At 42.5% G+C, this 19,394-nt stretch overlaps 2 protein-coding genes and 1 long non-coding RNA gene across 10 annotated transcripts in view; 1 reads left to right on the top strand and 2 right to left on the bottom strand.

The window, feature by feature from the left end:
- Csnk1g1 (casein kinase 1 gamma 1) overlaps positions 1-1,933 on the bottom strand; it is a 129,278-nt gene extending 127,345 nt beyond the window's left edge. For 4 of the 6 annotated variants that reach the window (XM_076925825.1, XM_076925826.1, XM_076925828.1 and 1 more), the window contains exon 1: positions 1,740-1,932. The gene's annotated coding sequence lies outside the window, so the exon portion shown is untranslated. Of the gene's footprint in view, positions 1-1,739 lie in introns of all 6 variants that reach the window. The other 2 variants (XM_076925827.1, XM_076925831.1) reach the window with 2 other exon arrangements.
- LOC143439440 (uncharacterized) lies at positions 1,215-19,388 on the top strand. Of its 3 annotated transcripts, none has more exons than XR_013107675.1 (5): positions 1,215-1,369; positions 1,994-2,322; positions 5,960-6,033; positions 16,666-16,779; positions 19,023-19,388. It is a non-coding gene; the product is annotated as an uncharacterized LOC143439440 (long non-coding RNA). The 3 variants fall into 3 exon arrangements; XR_013107673.1 differs by having other exon boundaries at positions 5,957-6,033; XR_013107674.1 differs by lacking the exon at positions 5,960-6,033 and having other exon boundaries at positions 1,217-1,369.
- On the bottom strand, positions 8,053-16,519 carry Pclaf (PCNA clamp associated factor). Its single transcript, XM_076924451.1, has 3 exons — positions 16,487-16,519; positions 16,145-16,326; positions 8,053-8,490 (listed from the first exon to the last, which is right to left on the bottom strand). Exons 1-3 carry the CDS (start codon positions 16,517-16,519, stop codon positions 8,445-8,447), a joined length of 261 nt encoding a protein of 86 aa, XP_076780566.1. The 3' UTR covers positions 8,053-8,444.
- Positions 19,389-19,394: the final 6 nt, after the last annotated feature.

Below are 19,394 nucleotides of genomic sequence, written 5' to 3'. Positions count from 1 at the left end.
TGACAATTGTATTTTGTGCTGCTTATGATCCATTTCTAGGGGCTAAAGTTGTATCTCAACGAAAAACATAGTATGTGTGAGACCCTTCTGGAACGAATGCCCAGAACTACAAAGGAAATAATAATATGGCTGCACATGGTGACACATGCCTTTAATCCCAGTACTGGTGAGGCGGAGGCAGGTGCAAGCCAGCATGGTCTACAGAGTGACTTCCAGGCCAGCCAGAGCCACATAGTGAGACCCTGTCTCAAAGAAAAGATAAAGAAATACACACACACACACACACATATATATATATATACATATGTATATATTATATATAATATATACATATGTATATATTATATATATACATATATATATATGTATATATATAATAACCCCTCAAATTCCTGCCGTATAGTCTTTTAATATTACCATCCAGTTTATTTTTCAAAAATCTCCTTCCACTAACTTGGGCTTAACTATGTTGACTGATGACAATCTTGAAATTCAAAGGCGCTTGTTTTAAACAGAGTTAATATAAGTAATCACCTCTCTTTTGACACTGATTAGAATTTAGTTCCTACTTGTGAAGAGGCTGAAGCTCTGTTATAGCCTATGACTGGACCAAGGCCGACAACTGGTAAGAGGCACAGACATCCTGAAAGCCAATACTTCCACTTGAACGTAATTATCTCCTTAAAAGATTAAGAGGCAGCTCAATCATCGGACAGGGATTCTTGTCTCTCCAAATGTTCGCTCGTCATTCTAAGACATACACTGTACGTCCTACAATCCAGTCACTTAAACAAAATGAGTATTTCTAACTCGTTTAAACCACAGCAGGTTTACTGGCAGGTGAGAAAGAGGTTGGAAAAGGCTTGCCTAAACATGTCTCATCGAGACCTCTAAATATGGATTTCCTAGTGGCTTTTTTTTTTTTTTTTTAAAGCACGTTCATTTACAAGGCTATGTTTGAATACAGTCAGATGCCTTCCAGTATTGCATTTTCTACGAAGATTTATACCCGATACGTATCGGTCCGGGAGACTGCTAGAATATGCCATTCTGGCACTTTGCAAATATTCCAAATACCATCCGGGGGCAACAAACCCAGTTCCACACTCCCGTCTTACGCCGCGACGCGTACCCACTCGGGGTACATACACCGCTGCTGCAGGGCGCCCTGCCGAGGGAGCAATAAAGGAAGGAGCGGGGGAAGCGCACGGAAGTTGGGTGGAGGGAGGTCTCGGTGCCCACTCTCCTGCCCTACCTCCGCCAAGGGCGGCTCCGCGGTGCCCAGGAGACGCGAAGCCCTGACAAGCCCTGGAAGCCCGACTCCGTCCGGACGGAGAGAGTCCGGGACGCGGACGAGACGAAGCCCAGGGTGAGCACAAGCCAGCTCTGCAGCCGAGTCCGCAGCCCGATTTCGGCCGCGGAGGAGGAGGATGTTCCCCGTTCTCTGCAGAGCGGGCGCTCCAGGTGGGGAACTCCCGGTCTGCATCGGCCGAAGTCCCCGCTTCAGGAACGGCGCCTCCTTTCTCAAGGGACCGGGGCTAAGCCGCAACTCCCGGCACGCACGACCCCGGTCCCTCCGTCCCGCCCCCGCAGCCCTGCACCGACAGGCCCGCGCCCCGCCCGGGATCCCGGCGTCCGCCGCCCCGCCCCAGCGAGGCGCCCCCAGAGCCCCTGTCCTCGCACACACGCCTCTCCTCGGACCCCAGTCTCCCGGACCCAGACGGAGCCGGAGCACCTACCTCTATCTGCGACGCTCCACGGCGGCGAGGGGGCGAGGGGGCGGGCGCGGTCCCGTCCCTGCCCGAGGGGCCGACGGCGTCTCTCAACCCCGTCCCCGGGAGCCGCAGCTTTGCTTTCCCAGGAGCGGGAGGGAGACGAGGAGGCGGAGGGGAGGGGGACGACGAGCGGAGGGGCGGCCGGAGCCGAGCCGGAAGTGCTAACGCTGGGCCCGCCCACCTCCTGGAGCCGCAGACCATTTTCGCTCTCCTGATAGGGCGAGGCCCAGCGGTTGCGGCGAGTTTCAGACCACCACTTCCGGGTCGTCCGTGCGGCGGCCCCTCCTTAGCAACAGCGTGGGGTTGCTAAGCGGAAGTGCCTTTAAATACCCACCCACACAGCCCCGTTTCTCCGGGGACCGTCGGTAAGTAGGTTGGGAGCTTCGTTTGTTCGTGTGTAAGTCTTCCCTCCCTTCCCGAATCCCGGGCCGGGCGGCGGCCCCTCGCCCGAGCATCTTTCTCCCTCTGCTGGATTTCCTGTCCTTTCATCCAGACGTTTGCGTGCATTTGGTCCTGAAGCGGCTCCAGAAGTGGAACAGTGAAGTGGGTAAGAAAAGTTTTGTCTTACCTTGTCTTAGCGTTTTTTTATGTGTGACCTGGAAATAACGTAGCTATATTCGAGATGGGGGAAGGTCCATGAAAATTGACCAGAGTAATTTCTTTATTATTATTATTATTATTATTATTCCTTAAGACAGCGGGGGGGGGGGGAGATCAAAGAATGCGGGTAATCGAGCTTGAGTAGGAAGACAACTAATCCTCCATTCAGAATAAACCACCGTACCTATACTGTGAATAAGAAAGGTGTCCATAAAAACCCTCATTTAGGCTGGGGATTTAAGTCTGTGGTACAACACTTGCCTGGCATGCACAAAGTCTTTAGTTCGATTCCCAGGCATCGAAGAAAGGAAGGGAGCCGAGGAGGCTTATTCACAGGACATAAGCGGGCCTGTAATGCTTAGTCTCCGGAAGAAAAGAGAGGTTTGGAAGTCCAAGGCCTAGACTGCATGGTCAGTCCCAGTTTTAAAACATTTTACCTAGCATGCCCCAGCCATAGGTTCAGTCTTACCTTTGAAAAACTGGGAAACTATGGTGGGGACCAATGCCAACAAAATAACCCTCTCTGTAAGGACCCCTATAATTACAGTAATTACATTTTTAGAGAAAACTGGGAGCAGGGTGTGGGGTTAAAATCATCACTTGACTGTATTATTTTTGAGTCAGAATCTCACTTCGAAGCCCTGGCTGATCAGGAAGTGACTATGTAGACCATGCTGGCCTTGCATTCGGAGATCCCCTGCCTCAGCCTCCCGAGTACTGGGATTTAAAGCTTTCACTACCAGGATTGACCGGCTTTCCTATCTTAATTTTAACTTCTGGAATTTTTCCCCTCTGGACCAGTAAAAAAACATTTGCAACTATAAGCCCCAATTTTATTGGTTACAAAATTTTTGGTATACTGTTGTTTACCTCAGCTAAGACAGGAAACTAATTCTGATAATTCAGAAGTAACGCTAGGCCTTTTCATTTCCTAGACTCATAGGATGGCATTAAATTGATTCATCCCAGGCAGTCAATTCAGCAAAGCTTTTAAGAAACCACTTTAGACTCAAGTGTACCAGCAGTTGATTGTTTAATAAGTTATAAATAGTTCCATTCCACCCCCCCCATCATCGTGTATACACTTGGAAACACACACACAGACACACAATCTGTCAACAAATCTAAATTCTAACCTTTAAATTTTAAAATAATTATAAGTCCAATGTGTAACAGTTTACAATACATCGAAAGAACTAGAACACGCTTACGGTTGAAATGATTGAAACCAGTGCCTCATTAAGTAGAATTCCGTTATAACCGACAGTAAGCTGAAGCTAATGCGTAGCTCTCTATCCACGGCCTCAAGTGGCTTGGAAGCAGCATTCATTCCTTCCCTACAGCTTTGGTTTTTTTTTATTTGTTTGTTTGTTTAATTCACTGTCCTATTAATATATGAAGATCTGGACTGAGTCCTAAATGACCACATGAGCTTCTATAACTCTTTCATTTTCAACGTGTTCACGCTTGGAGGCCTTGAAAGATGAGTCGCAAAGTCCGACACTAAAACCACTTGTGTGGGCTTAACTACACTTCTAGAATTTTGTAAATAATATTACAAAAAAAAATCTTATTCTTTTATTATTATATTTACTTGTGTGTGAGTCTGTTGGTGCTAGCATACCGTTGTGAACGTGCAGGTCAAAGGGTGTGTTGAAAGAGTCCCTTCTCCTTTTCAACATCGCTGATCTAGAGATTGAGCTCAAGTCGTCAGGCTCGGTGTTGGCAGCAGCTGCTCTTCCCTTTCAGTCATTTTGCCGAGGAAGCTATGCTCTTAATATGAACTACAAAACAGTAACACACATGCGCACACACACACACACACGCACACACATATATAAATAGGCTAAATCCCAAATAGCCTTCACAAGCCAGTGCAGTACCCTCATCATGTATGATTAATACTTGACTTCTAGCCCCCAACAGTGTCTTTTTAAATTCACTTTTTATTTTCTTTGTAATGACTTAAAAAATTAAATTGTGCCTGGTGCCTGTGTTCATCACTTCAGAAACTGAGTTAGGAGGATTGATATGAATTCTAACGCAACCTGGACTAAACAACAAAAAGAACACATTCAATGTTTTTGGAAAAACTCAACCCTTAGAGTAATAGTGCTAAAACCGTGTTTGAGGACTAGTCATGGTAGCACGCACCTGTGGTCTCAGCAGAGCTCAGAAGACAGATGAGGAGGTCACATTCAAGGCCAATCTGAGTTACAAACAATAAAATAAGAATATGTAGTGCCAGAGTTCATCTGGTTCCACTAAACATAAAATATACCAGAACTAGGAACGAATACTCTGTAAGAAACTGAGCCAAGTTAACCACTATTGTGACTAAGCAATAAGCAATTGAAAAGATATATAAATGATTCAGATAAATTCAGGATATGTGACAAACAATAAAATGTTAGGCCTGGAGAAGAGAAGGCTAAAGATATGACTCGTCTTTAAATAACTGAAGGTTGACATGTGGAATAGCTCGTTCTTTCAAGGACGGAACCAAAAATAGACAAGAGTTAAAACAACTCACACTCAACATTTTTACAATTATTGTTGAGTCACAGGACAATCCACTTATTGAACACTTACTGGCTGGCCTGGGGTGAACAAGATGGCTTCTAACATCATACAAATTTGATTTGATGACAGTCTCTTTGATTTGTGTGCTATATTCAAAGATTACAAAAAAAAAAAAAAAAAAAAAAAGACTAATTATGACAACGACAACGTTGATTAGGCCAAGTTCCAATTAAACTTCCAGTTTTTCTAAAAAAGAGTTAATCTCAGCCAGGCAGTAGAGGCACATCCCTTCAATGCCAGCACTTGGGAGGCTGAGGCAGGCAGATCTCTGAGTTCAAGGTTCCACAGTAGCCAAGGCTACACTGAAACCCTATCTTGAAAACCAAAAGGAAGAAAACTAAAGAGATAATCTGGAAGATTCTAAGTATAGTAAAATTTAGGGAGACCCTATCTCAAAGGCGTAGGGGTGAGGGGCAGAAAAGATGGCTCAGTAAGTAAAGGTACTTCCTGCCAAGCCTGAGGACCTAAATTGTTGATCATGGTGGAGGGTACTGATTCACACAAGTCATCCTCTAACCTTTACACATGCTCCTCAACACGTCCACACCCATATATGTATATATGATATCTGAATATATGTGTGCACCCAGTAATAAATAAAATACACTTTACATTTTGAAAACATACGCATCAGAATTATAAGTCATTATCCTCGCCATCATAAAGTAGTTCTACTAGTGAAAAATAAATTAGATTTCAGAGCCACTAAAATCTGACCTTAAAAAACTTAGTTTAACATACTTCTTCAAGGGGCTGGAGAGATGGCTCAGAGGTTAAGAGCACTGACTGCTCTTCCAGAGGTCCTGAGTTCAATTCCCAGCAACCACATGGTGGCTCACAACCATCTGTACTAGGATAGGATCCGATGCCCTCTTCTGGTGTGTCTGAAGACAGCAACAGTGTACTCATATACATAAAATAAACAATTCTTTAAGAAGGAGGGGAGGGGATGCTGAAAAAAAAAACATTCTTAAAAACAAACACATCCCTTTTGTTAGCAGATACCTGTAATCTGGACACTTGAAAGGCCAAACCAGCTTGGGTTACATGGAGTTCCAGTTCAACCTGAACCCTGGTGAGACCCTCTCTAAAAAAAGCCAAAACTTAGGGTGTAGAGGGATGGATCAGCGGTTAAGAGCACTTGATGCTCTTGTGGAATTCCCAGGTTCAGTTCCCAGCATTCACATGACAACCTGCAACTGTCTCTAATTCCAGGGTCATGAGGTCCGAGGCTCTCTTCTGGCCTTTATAGGCACCGCCCTCACACACACACACACACACACACACACACACACTCACTCACACAGTCCACATATATACATGCAGGCCAAACAGTCATACAGATAAAATAAAAATAAATGTTTATTTAAAAAGGCAAGAGCACAAATAAAAACCAGAGAAACAAGAAACATGATTTTCAAAGTACTTTGGATTAAAAGCAGTTCTGCTTAATGTCTAAATAGATTTAAAAAAAAAAAAAGACAAAGACAAAAAAATATATACATAACCGGCCTCAGACAATATATAAATTGTTTTTTTTTTTTTTTTTTTAAATCATACCAATACACTTACTTGTGTCTGGAAATAAAATAGTATAGGTGGTAGGAAATACAAATAGATACTATATTATGAGACTGAGCAAGTTCTAAAACCACAGGCTGCTAAAAACATGGTTAACTTTGAAAAAGTGATATCCTGTCAGTAAATAAAACATGAGAAAGTCAAGTATACCAATTATCATGGGAGTACACACCTTTAATCTCAGCACCCAGGGAAACTGAGGCAGTAGAATTAGGGGGAAAAAAAAAAACGAAGTTTGAGACTACCCTGGCTGACATACCAAGTAGCAGGTCAGTCAGGACTATGCGGTAAGATCCTGTCACAGCAAGAAACAAACTGGGAAATGGCTCATCCACTCGTTTTTTTGGTTTTTTTTTAAGATTTATTTATTCTTTTATGTATGGGTACACTGTTGCTGTCACCGATGCCTCTGAGCCATCTCTCCAGCTCCCGGCTCATCCATTCTTAAAGACACACATAAGGCAGCTCACAACTTCCTTGTGTTGTGAATCCTGGGGATTAAATACTTTCTTTGGGCCTCCACACATATCCCCACACACAAACGAAAATATTACAAAATGAAAAGTAAGAATGCATGTCTCAGCCTATAATCCTAGGAGTTGAGAGGCAGATACAGGTTTCTGTGAGTTCAAGGCTAACTTGTTGTACATGCTTGAATGAAGGCCACCTAAGACGCTACATATCGAGCAGTTATTACTGCACGTGTAAACCCAGTGACCTCCATCACCCTGAGATGAAGGGAAACGCTAAGGACTTGGGACACAAAGCCTGACTGGCAGCATGATTGGCCTCTTTTCTTTTCTTTTCTTTTCTTTTTTTGTTTTGTTTTGTTTTTTTTTAGACAGGGTTTCTCTATGTAGCCCTGGCTGTCCTGGAACTCACTCTGTAGACCAAGCTGGCCTCGAACTCAGAAATCCACCTGCCTCTGCCTCCCAAGTGCTGGGATTAAAGGCATGCACCACCACTGCCCGGCTTTGCCTCATTTTTTTATTTCCAACTTTAAAAATATACGCAAAGGTGGGCATGTTGGTGCACACCTTTAATTGCAGCACTCAGTCTGGTCCTGCCAAGTGAGTTCCAAGACAGGCAAGGCTGCACAGAGAAAAAATATAATATATATGCAGAAAAGTGCTATTTTATGATACTGAACTGAATGTATGTGCAACGTTTCCTCTTGTAATGTATCGATGGAGTCATTTTCCCTGATCCTGTTAGTACTTTACCTCTTGATTACCAACAAGTTAAGTCCTCAAGACAAAATGTTCTTTAACTTTTTCTTTTCTTTCTGTTTGTGTTTTCAAAACAGAGCTTCTCTGTGTAGGCCTGGCTGACCTGGAACTCCCGCTATAGCCTGAGACTCAGGGGTCCACCTGGCTTTGCCTCCTGGGTGCTGAGACCACGGGTGTGCAACACCACATCCAGCTAACGTTTTCTTTAAAAGATATACAACTAGTTCTGCAGCATTTTATCTCTGCCTCCCCCACCCATTCTGATAAATGACAAGAGATAATACTTAATATTGGAATTTTTAATGTAAAAAAGACTGTCAGAGTTTTAAAGCAAACATGCCATTTATTTGGCACTATTTCCATAATCAATGCCCATAAAATGGCGTCAGTACAAAGATCTAAACAAAGACAGTAGGTTAGTAATTACAGCACCAGGTAATGTTGATCTTAGGAAGAAGCTTAACAGGTAAAAGAAGAACCATATGACATAAATTCAAGTATGCAATTCAAACTTACAAACTATGAAAATTCTCCTCTTTTATAGCTGGCTTCTTTTGAATGGCTAAATTCTAGCCTCATTATTTTTCATTAACAACCCAACTGGACAAACTTGTTTAACCAAATTTACATCCTAGAATATGTAAGGAAACTGAAGACATTATCAGATGAGTAAGTTCTATTCATTTTCATCATCTCTGTGATCAGGTTGCAAAGGACACGCTCTGTGAAGAGAAAAGAACTTCAAATCACTTAAGTGTCAACTGTATAAAGTCAGAACATTAAAAATGCAGTACTGCCCAAGCAACTAGTTATGAGAGAAATGCCAGACTGCACTAATTAGCAAGTGTAAGTCAATTCCAGGAACTACTATAAAACCTTGTAACACTGTTCCCTGTTGTTTCATGGACTCTCCATTTCTCAGTTAGTACATGTGAGGTTTATTTAAAAGGAGCGTCTCAGCCAGGCATGGCCTATAATCCCAGCACCTAGGAAAGCTGACGCAGTAGGATTACAAAAAAAAACAAAAAATGGAGTTTGAGGCTACTCTGGTCTATGTACCAAGTAGCAGGCCAGCCAGGACTATGCGGTTATACCCTGTGACAAAACAAGAAACAAACTGGGAGATGGCTCATCCATTCTCAAAGGGGACAACAGTTCTCAGCACACCTAAGGCAGCTCACAACTTCCAGCTCCAGGGCCTCCACATACACACGATTGTGTTCCTCTCTCTCTCTCCCCCCCTCTCTTTCTCTCTCTGTCCATATATATATATGTGTCTGTGTGTGTGTGTATCATATATACACATATGTATCATACATATGATATATATCTCACACACAAATTAAAATGAAATAAATAATTACAAAATAAAAAAAATAAAACTGCATGTCAGCCTGTTATCCAGAACTAGGAGGCTAAGGCACAGAGATTGCTGCAAATCCCAGTCTCATTTGAACTGAAGAGTGAGTTCTGGGACAGCTTGGGCTGTTATAGATTCTACAAGTAAATAAGAACATGGGAGCTGCAGAGATGGAGAGACGGCTCAGTGGTTAAAACGGGAGCTGCAGAGATGCAGAGACGGCTCAGTGGTTAAAAGTGCCTGCTGCTCTTGCAGAATCTCCAAGTCTAGGTCCCTCCATGTCGGACATGTCACCATCTCCTGTAACTTCACTTCCAAGGTACCCAGTGACCTCTTCTGGCCTCCCCAGGCACCTTTGCTCACCATGCATATACCCATAAACATAATTAAAAATAAATCTTTAAAATAGAAATATGTCAAATATATACATGTATGAAACTGGCTAAAATTATTTAAACTACCTCTTTCTCATACCATTGATTTTAATGTTAAGTTGATAAATAGAACATAACCTGTTAATTAAAATTTCATGATTATAAGGTAAATATCGATTTGAGTAGATCTGACAATGCATAGTAGTATCTACTCTGAAATGCTTAGTTTTCAAGTGAGACCCAGTGCACCTGAATGGCCATAGACCAGATGGATAGTAAAGAAAGAAGCTATAACAAAGTGTCGAGCCTTAGTGCAGGACTACCACTGCTTCGTGTACTAATCTATTATGGAGAGGTCTCCATTGTGTTTTCTAGGGAATTAAGAGACGTTAATAAATTGTGATCCAAACTTCCCTTTTGCAAAGGTCTGATTTTCTTTAGGCACACTAGTGATATTCAAGATTTACATAAATGGGATAAAGAGGCTTCTTGTAGGTAAAAAAAACGCTTGCAATGTAAGCATGAAGACTTCCGTGTTATCCCCTCAGAATGTATATTAAAAGGTGAGCAGAGTTCCATATGCCTGTAATCCCAGTACTCTCGAGGCTGAGACGGGGATTTAAGGCTCACTGGCCAACCAGTCTAGTCAAACCCGCATGCTCCAGGTACAGTGAGATACCTGTCTCAGAAAAACAAGGTACAAAGTGATTGAGAAAGGCATTCGAAGCCTGATGGAACATGTTTTTAATCCCAGTGTGTGGGATTTAAAGAGGCAGAGGCAAGCAGATTTGAGTTTGAGGCTAGCCTGATCTACTGAGTGAGTCCTAGGACAGCCAGGGCTACAGAACAACACTGAGTCATAAATTCAATTTAAAGAGAAGAAAATCAAACAAAAAACAAAAGAGAGAAAAAAAAAAAAGAAGATACTTGATGTCAACCTCTGGCCTACACATGTACAAACATACATGCACATCTGTGCACACACACACACAAATTTAAGCAGATGCTGTACCAATCACAACAGATAGCCTACAGCTGTATCAATAGATGAGTGAATAAAGAAAATTTGACACATACACAAAGGAATTTTATTTAGCAATAAAGAATGAAATGACATTTGGAGGCCAGAGAGATGGCTCTGTGGTTAAGAGAGCTTACTGCTCTTGCAGGTCAGGAGTTCATATCCCAGCACACACACAGAATAGCTCAATAGTAACTACAGCTCAGAGTATCCCTGATGCCCTTTTCTGGTCTCCATGGGCACCAGGAAATATGCACATACACTTATAAATAAAAATTTAAATTTTTAATATCCCAAGAAAATGGATGAAAGTAGAGACCATCGTGTTAAGTGCAATAACCAAGACTCTGAAAGATAAATACTGAATGTTTTCTTTCATACACAGAATTTAGATTTAGATGTATGTATACTTGTTCATGCAGATGTAGGAGTAGAAATAACATCAATTAGAAAAGGAACTTGGAGACAGGAGGGCAGGGTGTAAGAGGGAGGGGTGAGAAGGTCATAGGTCTGTGTGACAGATTTGAAAGTGAGGAAGAAGGGCCTGAGAGGGGCAGTCAGAGCATGGAGACATGAGAGATGTGTGCTAAAGGAAGGAAGGGCCCAGGGAGGGCTTGCTGGGTAAGGGTTCATGGGAGGGCTTGCTGGGTAAGGGTTCATGGGAGGGCTTGCTGGGTAAGGGTTCATGGCACCTGATGGCCCAAGCTTGGTTCCTTGATCCAGTGGTGGAAGAAAAGAACTTATTTCTGGAAATTGTTCTCTGTCTTCCACAAATGCACTGTGACACAAACACTCAAGCAGACACACACACACACACACACACACACACACACACACACACAAAATGTAACTTTTAGAAATTTGATTAAAGGGGAAAACATTTATCTAACTAGTTGTACATGCAAAAGGAGCTTGCCCTGCTTGGGGCTAAAACAAGAGACTGTAAGGAGTAAGCACAGCGGGTATGACCTGAGGGCTCCCATTCCTTCTCATACATTCCCTTACTGCTTCAGTAAGGACGTAACTCATTTTCATAGACAATGCAAATCAAAGAAGTAGTCTAAAAATAGTATAAACCTCTAGAATCTAGTTTTTATTGTTTTAAGTTTTCTTGTTTGGTTGCTCTGAGTTTTTTGTATTTTGTTTTATTTTTTTCCTAGTAAACTGAACCAGGGACACAGGCTAGACAGTGCTCCATCATGGAGCTACACACGTCTCTGGTTGTGGTTTTCTGAGACTGCCTCACCATGTACTCCAGGCTGGCTTTAAACTCCTGGGTCTCCCTTTCTCAGTCTCTGTAATTAAAGGCATGTATCGCCATGTCTAGCTATTACTGAACTATTATACTATGGATTAAACTTGTTTATAAAACTATATAATTTATCTCCATGTAATGGAGAGTTCTTTTTTGTTTTGCTTTTTTCTGTTTACTTACAGACGGGGATGAGTTACTAAGTATGTATGTAAGAATGATGAGTTATGAGCTAGAGATGGTTTAGTGGCCAAGAAGACACAGGTCAGTTCTTAGCTCCTGTACATCAGGTGCCATACAACCACCTGAAATTCCAGTTCCAGGACACCAGTGTCCTTGCTTCAAGTACCTACACATATGTGGTACACACATACATATGCATACATAAAATAAATCTTTAGAAAAAGAATTACCAGTTGAGCATGGTGTAAAATGCCTATCAAATCCATGATCTTTTGCAGGGCTAACCAGACCATGCAGTGGTGGCACACGCCTTTAATCCCAACACCCGGGAGGCAGAAGCAGGTGGATCTCTGAGTTCTAGGCCAGCCTGATCTACAGAGGGAGTTCTAGAGCAGTCAAGGCTATACAAAACAAATTCTAGGACAGCCAAGACTATACAGAGAAACCCTGTATCAAAAAAATAAAATAAAATAAATTAAATTAAAAAATAAAAATAAGGTTGATCCCAGGACCTTGTACTGACAAGCCTTCTGTCACTGAGATACATCTCCAGGTCCAGCACATAGCTGTAAACTCATCACAAAGGAGGCTGAGACGGGAGGACACAAGACTCCTAGGACAGAGTGAGTCTGAAGCCAGCCTGGGTTACCGGGTGAAGGGGGATTAAGCATGATTGAAATCCATCCTTGCCCCAGTATCAGTTACTATACTGGTCTGTAGAGCAGGTTCCAGGACAGCCAGAGATATACAGACAAACCCTGTCTCAGAAACAAACAAACGACAGGAAAAAAGAGAAAAGAAACAGAAAGGAAAACAGTTAAATGACTATAGCACATTGGTATAGATTGTCTAATGCTTACAAGTTCCAGAGTTCAATCCCTAGCACAGAGAGAATTGCAGAGATAAAAGGTTTACAGTAGTACCTTGTACTTCCTCCAAAGTGCATGTAAAACTTGAAATCTTCGTATTTCCTAATTACCTGTAAGGCCTTTTGGTTTAGTGAGCCATAAAATCACCAACTCTCCTTCCCACACTGTACACTTTTTCTCTAGATCAAAGTGAAATTATTTCAAGGTGAACTTTTTATAATCCATATTTCATAAGCCACATTTAATGAAATCATTAACCAATGTTCAGTGTTGTCCTTCTCTTTGTTGTTATAAGTGAAACTCCAGGAGGCTTAAGATCAGTATTCACCATCTGATTAACCCTTGAGATGATCTTCAAGGCAGTCCAGTTTGAGCTTCTCAAGACTTTCTGAGTTATTAAACCCAGTGGGCTGAGTAGATTTGAAGACCTGGTTTTGCTTTCCATGCAACACTGGATGGGCAGGTGCCACTTGGTCCAGTGTTAGAGTGTGGTCTGGCCTGCGTTCTAATGGATGAGGTGCAGGAAGGCGAGCGACATCCCAAGGACCTTGGCTATAGCTTTTAGGGAACTGCTGGAAGACGGGGCCTCTGTTTCATAGTAGGTGGGGCCTGATGTGCTGGTTAAAGGGACAAATGACTTGACCTGCATTGGGAGGACCAGAGCAAGGAGCAGCAACAGTCCCAAACAAACTCTGACCGCCATCCTCTTACCCCTGGTGGTTGGGGTTCCCAGTATCCAGCTTGCTGCTTGTTGAGCTAGAAGTTCCCTAAGTTTTTGGCTGGTGTGGAGATTACAAACCAGGTCTTAATTTCAAGAAGACATCACAATGACAATGTCATGGTACCACACCCTCTCTACACCCAAGTACATTTTTTGTTTTGGTTTTTGAAGCAGGATCTCAGGTAGTTCAGGCTGGCCTCAATCTCACACATACTTTGTTTTAGAATTAAAACATTTTTTTAAAAAAAGGCAAGAAGTGGTGGTATGCAATTTTAATCCCAGCATTTAGGAGGCTGAGGCAGGTGGATCTCTGAGAGTTCCAAGCCAGCCTGGTCTACTGAGTGAGTTCTAGGCCAGCCAAGACTACATAGTGAGATCCTGTCTTAAAAAAGAAAGAGAAGGAAGGAAGGAAGGAAGGAAGGAAGGAAGGAAGGAAGGAAGGAAGGAAATGGAAGTGTGGGAGCAGTGAATGGCTCCTCTGGTAAGTGTGCTTCTGTGTCATTTGAACACCTTGAGTTCAGTCCCTGAGACCCATGTAGAGGTAGAAAGAGAACTGACTCCTGAAAGATGTCCTCTGAACTCCAAACACGCTCTATAATATGTGTCTTGGTTTTGATACATAGAAATCTAAAAGAAAGAATTCAAATCTCTTTTCCTAACTTTTTCTTTTAGATGCAGAGCAATGAAATGAAGCTAAGGCCTCAAACATGTGAAGTGCTCCTCCACTGAGCCACATCCCCAGCTTTCCCCACAACCCCTTTTTAAAATTTATTTATTTAATGTATGTGAGTACACTGTCACTGTCTTCAATCACACCAGAAGAGGGCATCAGACCCCATCACAGATGGTTGTCAGCCACCATGTGGTTGCTGGGAATTGAACTCAGGACCTCTAGTAGAGCAGTCAGTGCTCTTAGCTGCTGAGCCATCTCACCACCCCCGACCCCCACCCCTTGGGGGGTGGGGGGGAATTAAGACAGGGTTTCTCTGTGTAGCTCTGGCTGTTTTAGAACTCACTCTGTAGACCAGGCTGGACTCACAGACTCAGAAATCCACCTGCCTCTGTCTCCCATGTGGTGGGACTAAAGGAAGGCATTTAATACCACGCCCAGCTTCTTGTGAATAGACTACAGCTTCAGGATGGACGCTGATTGTTAGAGGCGGATAGTGTGTAGCAGGAAACGGCGGTTTTACCCAGACAGATAATTATTGCTCGCATGCACACACATGCATGTGGCAAAGCAGAGTATACTTTTTCCTTTTTTAAAAACATTTTTCATTTTATGTATATTTATTTTTATGGGTACATGTGTGTGTGTGCTGTATTTACATACATCGTACACTACAGGAACCCAAGGGTCAGAAGAGGCATCAGATCCCCTGGAATTGGAGTTACACTTTTGAGTGGCCACGTAGGTGCTGGGAATCAAACCTCAATCCTCTGCAAGAGCAGCTCATGCTCTTAAGCAGCCAGCCCTCTCTCTCTAGCCCCAAATAGACTTTTGTACTTAGAATTTTAGCTCAATATCACTGGCATTCTCATTTCATTAAAAACTTAAAAACAAGCTTGCATGATGGCTCCTTTAATCCTAGCACTGCAAAGGCAGATAAATCTCTGTGAGTGTGGGGCTAGCTGAGTTTACATAGTGAATTTCTGGATGGCCAGAGTCACATGAAAGAGGCTCTGTCTCAAAAAAAAACAAAAAAATAATTTAAAAAATTCCAGCCTCTAGTCAGTGGAGGCGCACACCTTTGATCCTGACATTTGGGAGGCAGAAGCAGACAGATCTCTGAGTTCAAGGCCAGCCTGGTTACAGAATGAGCTGAATTCCAGGACAGCCAGAACTACACTGAGGAATCCTGTCTCAAGGAAGAAACAAAAACAAAACTCCAGCCTAAGATGTAAGATTTTGAAGAATTCTTAAGGTTTTACAGAAGATTGGGGGGATGAAATTAGTATGACTAGTTCCTATAGAGAGGACTTTCTGTTTAATTTCTCTACTTTATTTGCATATTTCTGTGAAAGTTCAGCATGTAGTATTATTCCTGATTTTGGAACTGGAAACTAAACCTAGCACTGTAGGCATGCCGAGTGTCCGGCTCACAGAGCTACTCCCTCAGTTCCTAACTGGGAATTGTGTGAGGAGTGAGGAGCTCAATGGAGTCCAGACTGGATGAACTGACGTAGAAATCTTGACAAAAAAGGGAAAAGGAGGGAAGAGAGGGAAGGAGAGGCAGACCGACTGTAAGGTGTGGTAGCTCGTGCCTCTCAGCACAGCGCTTTAGCAAGCTGAAGCAGGAGGATTACAAGAAGTTCAAGCTAATCCTGGGTTACATACAGAGATTGTCTCAAAAAACAAAACAAAAAGCTATGAAAATTAGAGGAATAATAAATGAAGAGGAATCAAGTCTCTTTGGAGTAAGTAAAAGTAAATAATTTTTTAAATATATTTGAAATTTTAAAGTGACATAAATGATTAGAAATTAAAGCATAGTTTTCATTATCTTACTAGTTCAGAGAGAAACTTTAAAATTATCCTGTTTGTCTTTTCTTTTTAAGAAGATATTCACTTGTTTTCCACAACACAGACACTTACTTTCTCTTTGTTTTTCCTAAGCCACTGCTTCCTGCTTCTACAGGAATCTGGTTCTCTTTCTTAGAATCTTTAGGAGACAGCCTGAAGAATTCCCCGATGCCTTTTTGCCACTTGGGAGTTGGGCGCACACAGACTGGGTTTCCTCCTGCATACTTATTTTCAGCTGTAAAATAGAAATAGAACTAAATAAAAACAAATGTAATTGCCATTCTTCACCCCCACCCCCAAACAGGACTTCTCTGTGCAGTCCTGCCTGTCCTGGAACTCACTCTGTAGACCAGGCTGGCCTCAAACTCAGAGACCCCCGCCTCTGCCTCCCAAGTGCTGGGATCACAGGCGTGCGCCACCACTGGCAATGCTGTTCTTTAGCGTCATACTCCAGGTATTAAGTGTTCTGTCTTAAATTAGAAAATGAAGGCTGGAGAGACACTCAGTGGTAAAGAACACTGGCTGCTTTTCAGGTTGCTAGGGTTGGGCTGGAGAAAGGGCTCTGCAGCTAAGCATACTTGCTTCTTTTGCAGATTACCCAGGTTCCATTCCCACATAGTGTCTTGAAACCTTTGTTAACTCCAATCCTGAAAATCTGATGCCTTCTTCTGGCCTATATGGGCACACATACAGTGCACAGACATACGGTAAGCAAAATACTCATGCACATAAAATAAATCTTAAATAACAAAGACTAGAGTTTGATTCTTAACCCCCATATCAGGTGTTCAGAACTGCTTGTAACTCCAGCTCCATGGAATCCACTGTCAGGTACCCATCCATACACAGGTGTCTCTCTCTCTCTCTCTCTCTCTCTCTCTCTCACACACACTCTCTCACACACTCACACACACACACACACGCAGGTCTCTGTCTCTCCCTCCCTCTCTCTCTCTCTCTCTCTCTCTCTCTCTCACACACACACACACACACACACACACACACACACATATCACTTGATGCAGAAGCCTGATGTCCTACATTCAATCTCAAGATGCCACATAAAGGTGGAATTAGAGGGCTGGAGAGACGGCTCAGCAGTTAAGAGCCCTGACTGCTCTTCCAGAGGTCCTGAGTTCAATTCCCAGCAACCACATGGTGGCTCATAACCACCTGTAATGAGATCTGATTCCCTCTTATGTGTCTGAAGACAGTTACAGCACTCATATACATTAAAATAAATAAATCTTTTAAAAAAAAAAAAAAAAGGTGGAACTCCCAGAACTTGTCTCCTGGCTGTATTTGTGCCACAACACATCTCCCCCCATAGCAACATAATACGTTTATAAAATGAATTTTTCCTTAATATGTTAGTGCCATGTAGGATCAACTGTCCAAATTTTATTTAGTAGAGTTATTTATTTACTTATTTATGAGGGTTTGTGAGTATAGATATGGTTCAAAGATGGAACCCCGGGCCTCACATGTGCCAGGCAAGTGCTGTACTACTCAGATACATTTCTCAGAACGATTAGCTTATTTAGTTAAGGAACGTAAACAGTGTGATCCAGGCTAGTGTCAGAGGCCTGTAATCTCAGCTACTTGGGAGGACAAAACAGAAGGATCCAAAGTTGAAAACTTGCATGTATTACCAAGTGAGCACAAAGCCAACCCAGGCAAATCACTCAAACCCCAATTCCAGCCCCCCACCCCCCCAACAAATAGAGCTAAGAACACAGCTCAGCAGGGGACTCTTTACCTGAAATGCCCAAGGCCATAGGTTCAATCCCCAATACCTGGGGAATGGGGCAATGTGAGATTTTCTGTAAAAGTAAATCCTACTTTTCAAAGCAAATGGCTCCTTTCCATAAGGAAAATCCATTCCAAGTTATATTTTAATAGTAATGTAAAACAAAAATTCAGGGAAAGTTGCCCCTTTAAAAAAGTTACAGGAGAATGGTGACTCTCACCTGCAATCCTGGAAACCTGAGTTAAACCCTCTAGACCCCTAAGTTGAAAATCTGAGGAACAGGGAGATCAGAAGTTGAAGGCCACGTTTGAAACTAGCCTGGAATACATGAGAACTTTTCTCAAAAAATAAAGCTTAAAAAAAAGTGGGGCTGGAGAGATGGACATCAGTAAGAGCACACGTTGCTTGGTTCAGTTCACAGCACCTATGTGATGGCTCACAGCCATACGTAAGCGTGCGTGGGCACACACATCTGTTCAAACAATACACATAAATGAACCTGAAGTCAAAAGAAAAGCAAAAGTTGTTCATAATTTCATCCACGAGAACTTGCTGAGCAAGTGTTCTAACGCTGAACCATACTCCCAGCCTTACATTAACAGATGTTTTCAATACTAGAAATATGCAGCAGTGTTTGTGAATTTGGTTTTTGGTAATACTAGGGATTAAAATTGGGATCTTGTGCGTGCTTGACACACCGGCCACCTCTGAGCTACCTCCCAGCCCTTAACTACCCAGACTGGTCTGGGACATCAGGACTTAGGCATCCTCCTGCCTCTGACTCCCAAGTAGCTGGGACTACAAGTCTTTCCCATCATGCCCAGCTTAGCTGCATGATTTAAACCCAGTTCTGCTGATTTAGTTGTGTGGCCTTACCAAATTATACAGTTTTTTAAAATGAGGCTGTTGGGCCAGTGAGATGGCTCAGTGGGTCAGGGCGCTTGCTGCCACACCTAAACACCTGAGTTTCAACCCCAAGTTGAAAAGAACTGATTTCCACAATTTTTTTTGTCTTGACTTCCACATGTTACAGTGTACACATCCATGTATATATGAACACACACACGCTAACAGAGACACTAATTACATTAATTACATGTATTAAAAATAACTTAGGATGAGAATACTACAATCCCATATAGTTGTTTGGCATTAAAAATACAAATCTGTGACTTTTTTTTTTTTTTTTTTTTTTGGCAGAGAAGGAGAGCTGCCATCTCATTCACTGTGTGGCCTTGACTTCCTGGTCATCCTGCCTCTTGATACTCAAGTGCTTCGGACTGCAAGTACGTGCCACCACACCAAGCTACTTCTTGTCTTATTGTTTTTTTTTTGTGAGGCAGCATATTGCTAGGACCCTCTGTCACGCCTGGTACTCACCTGGTATCCCAGGCTGGCTTTGAACATACAGCAGTCCTGCCTCAGCCTCCAGAGCACTTAGGATTAGAGCATCTCTTTGCCAGGCTGCTTGTCACATATAAGGACCTGTTCAGTTCATAGTTCTAGTGATTCAACAGTAGGCCAGACAACGGCAATAAATAGAATGTATTTTAGTTGTTCAAAACACAAGAT

Source organism: Arvicanthis niloticus, chromosome 26, assembly GCF_011762505.2.
Source record: "Arvicanthis niloticus isolate mArvNil1 chromosome 26, mArvNil1.pat.X, whole genome shotgun sequence".
In the NCBI taxonomy this organism is placed as follows: domain Eukaryota; kingdom Metazoa; phylum Chordata; class Mammalia; order Rodentia; family Muridae; genus Arvicanthis; species Arvicanthis niloticus.
This window is presented reverse-complemented; position numbering and strand designations above follow the sequence as displayed.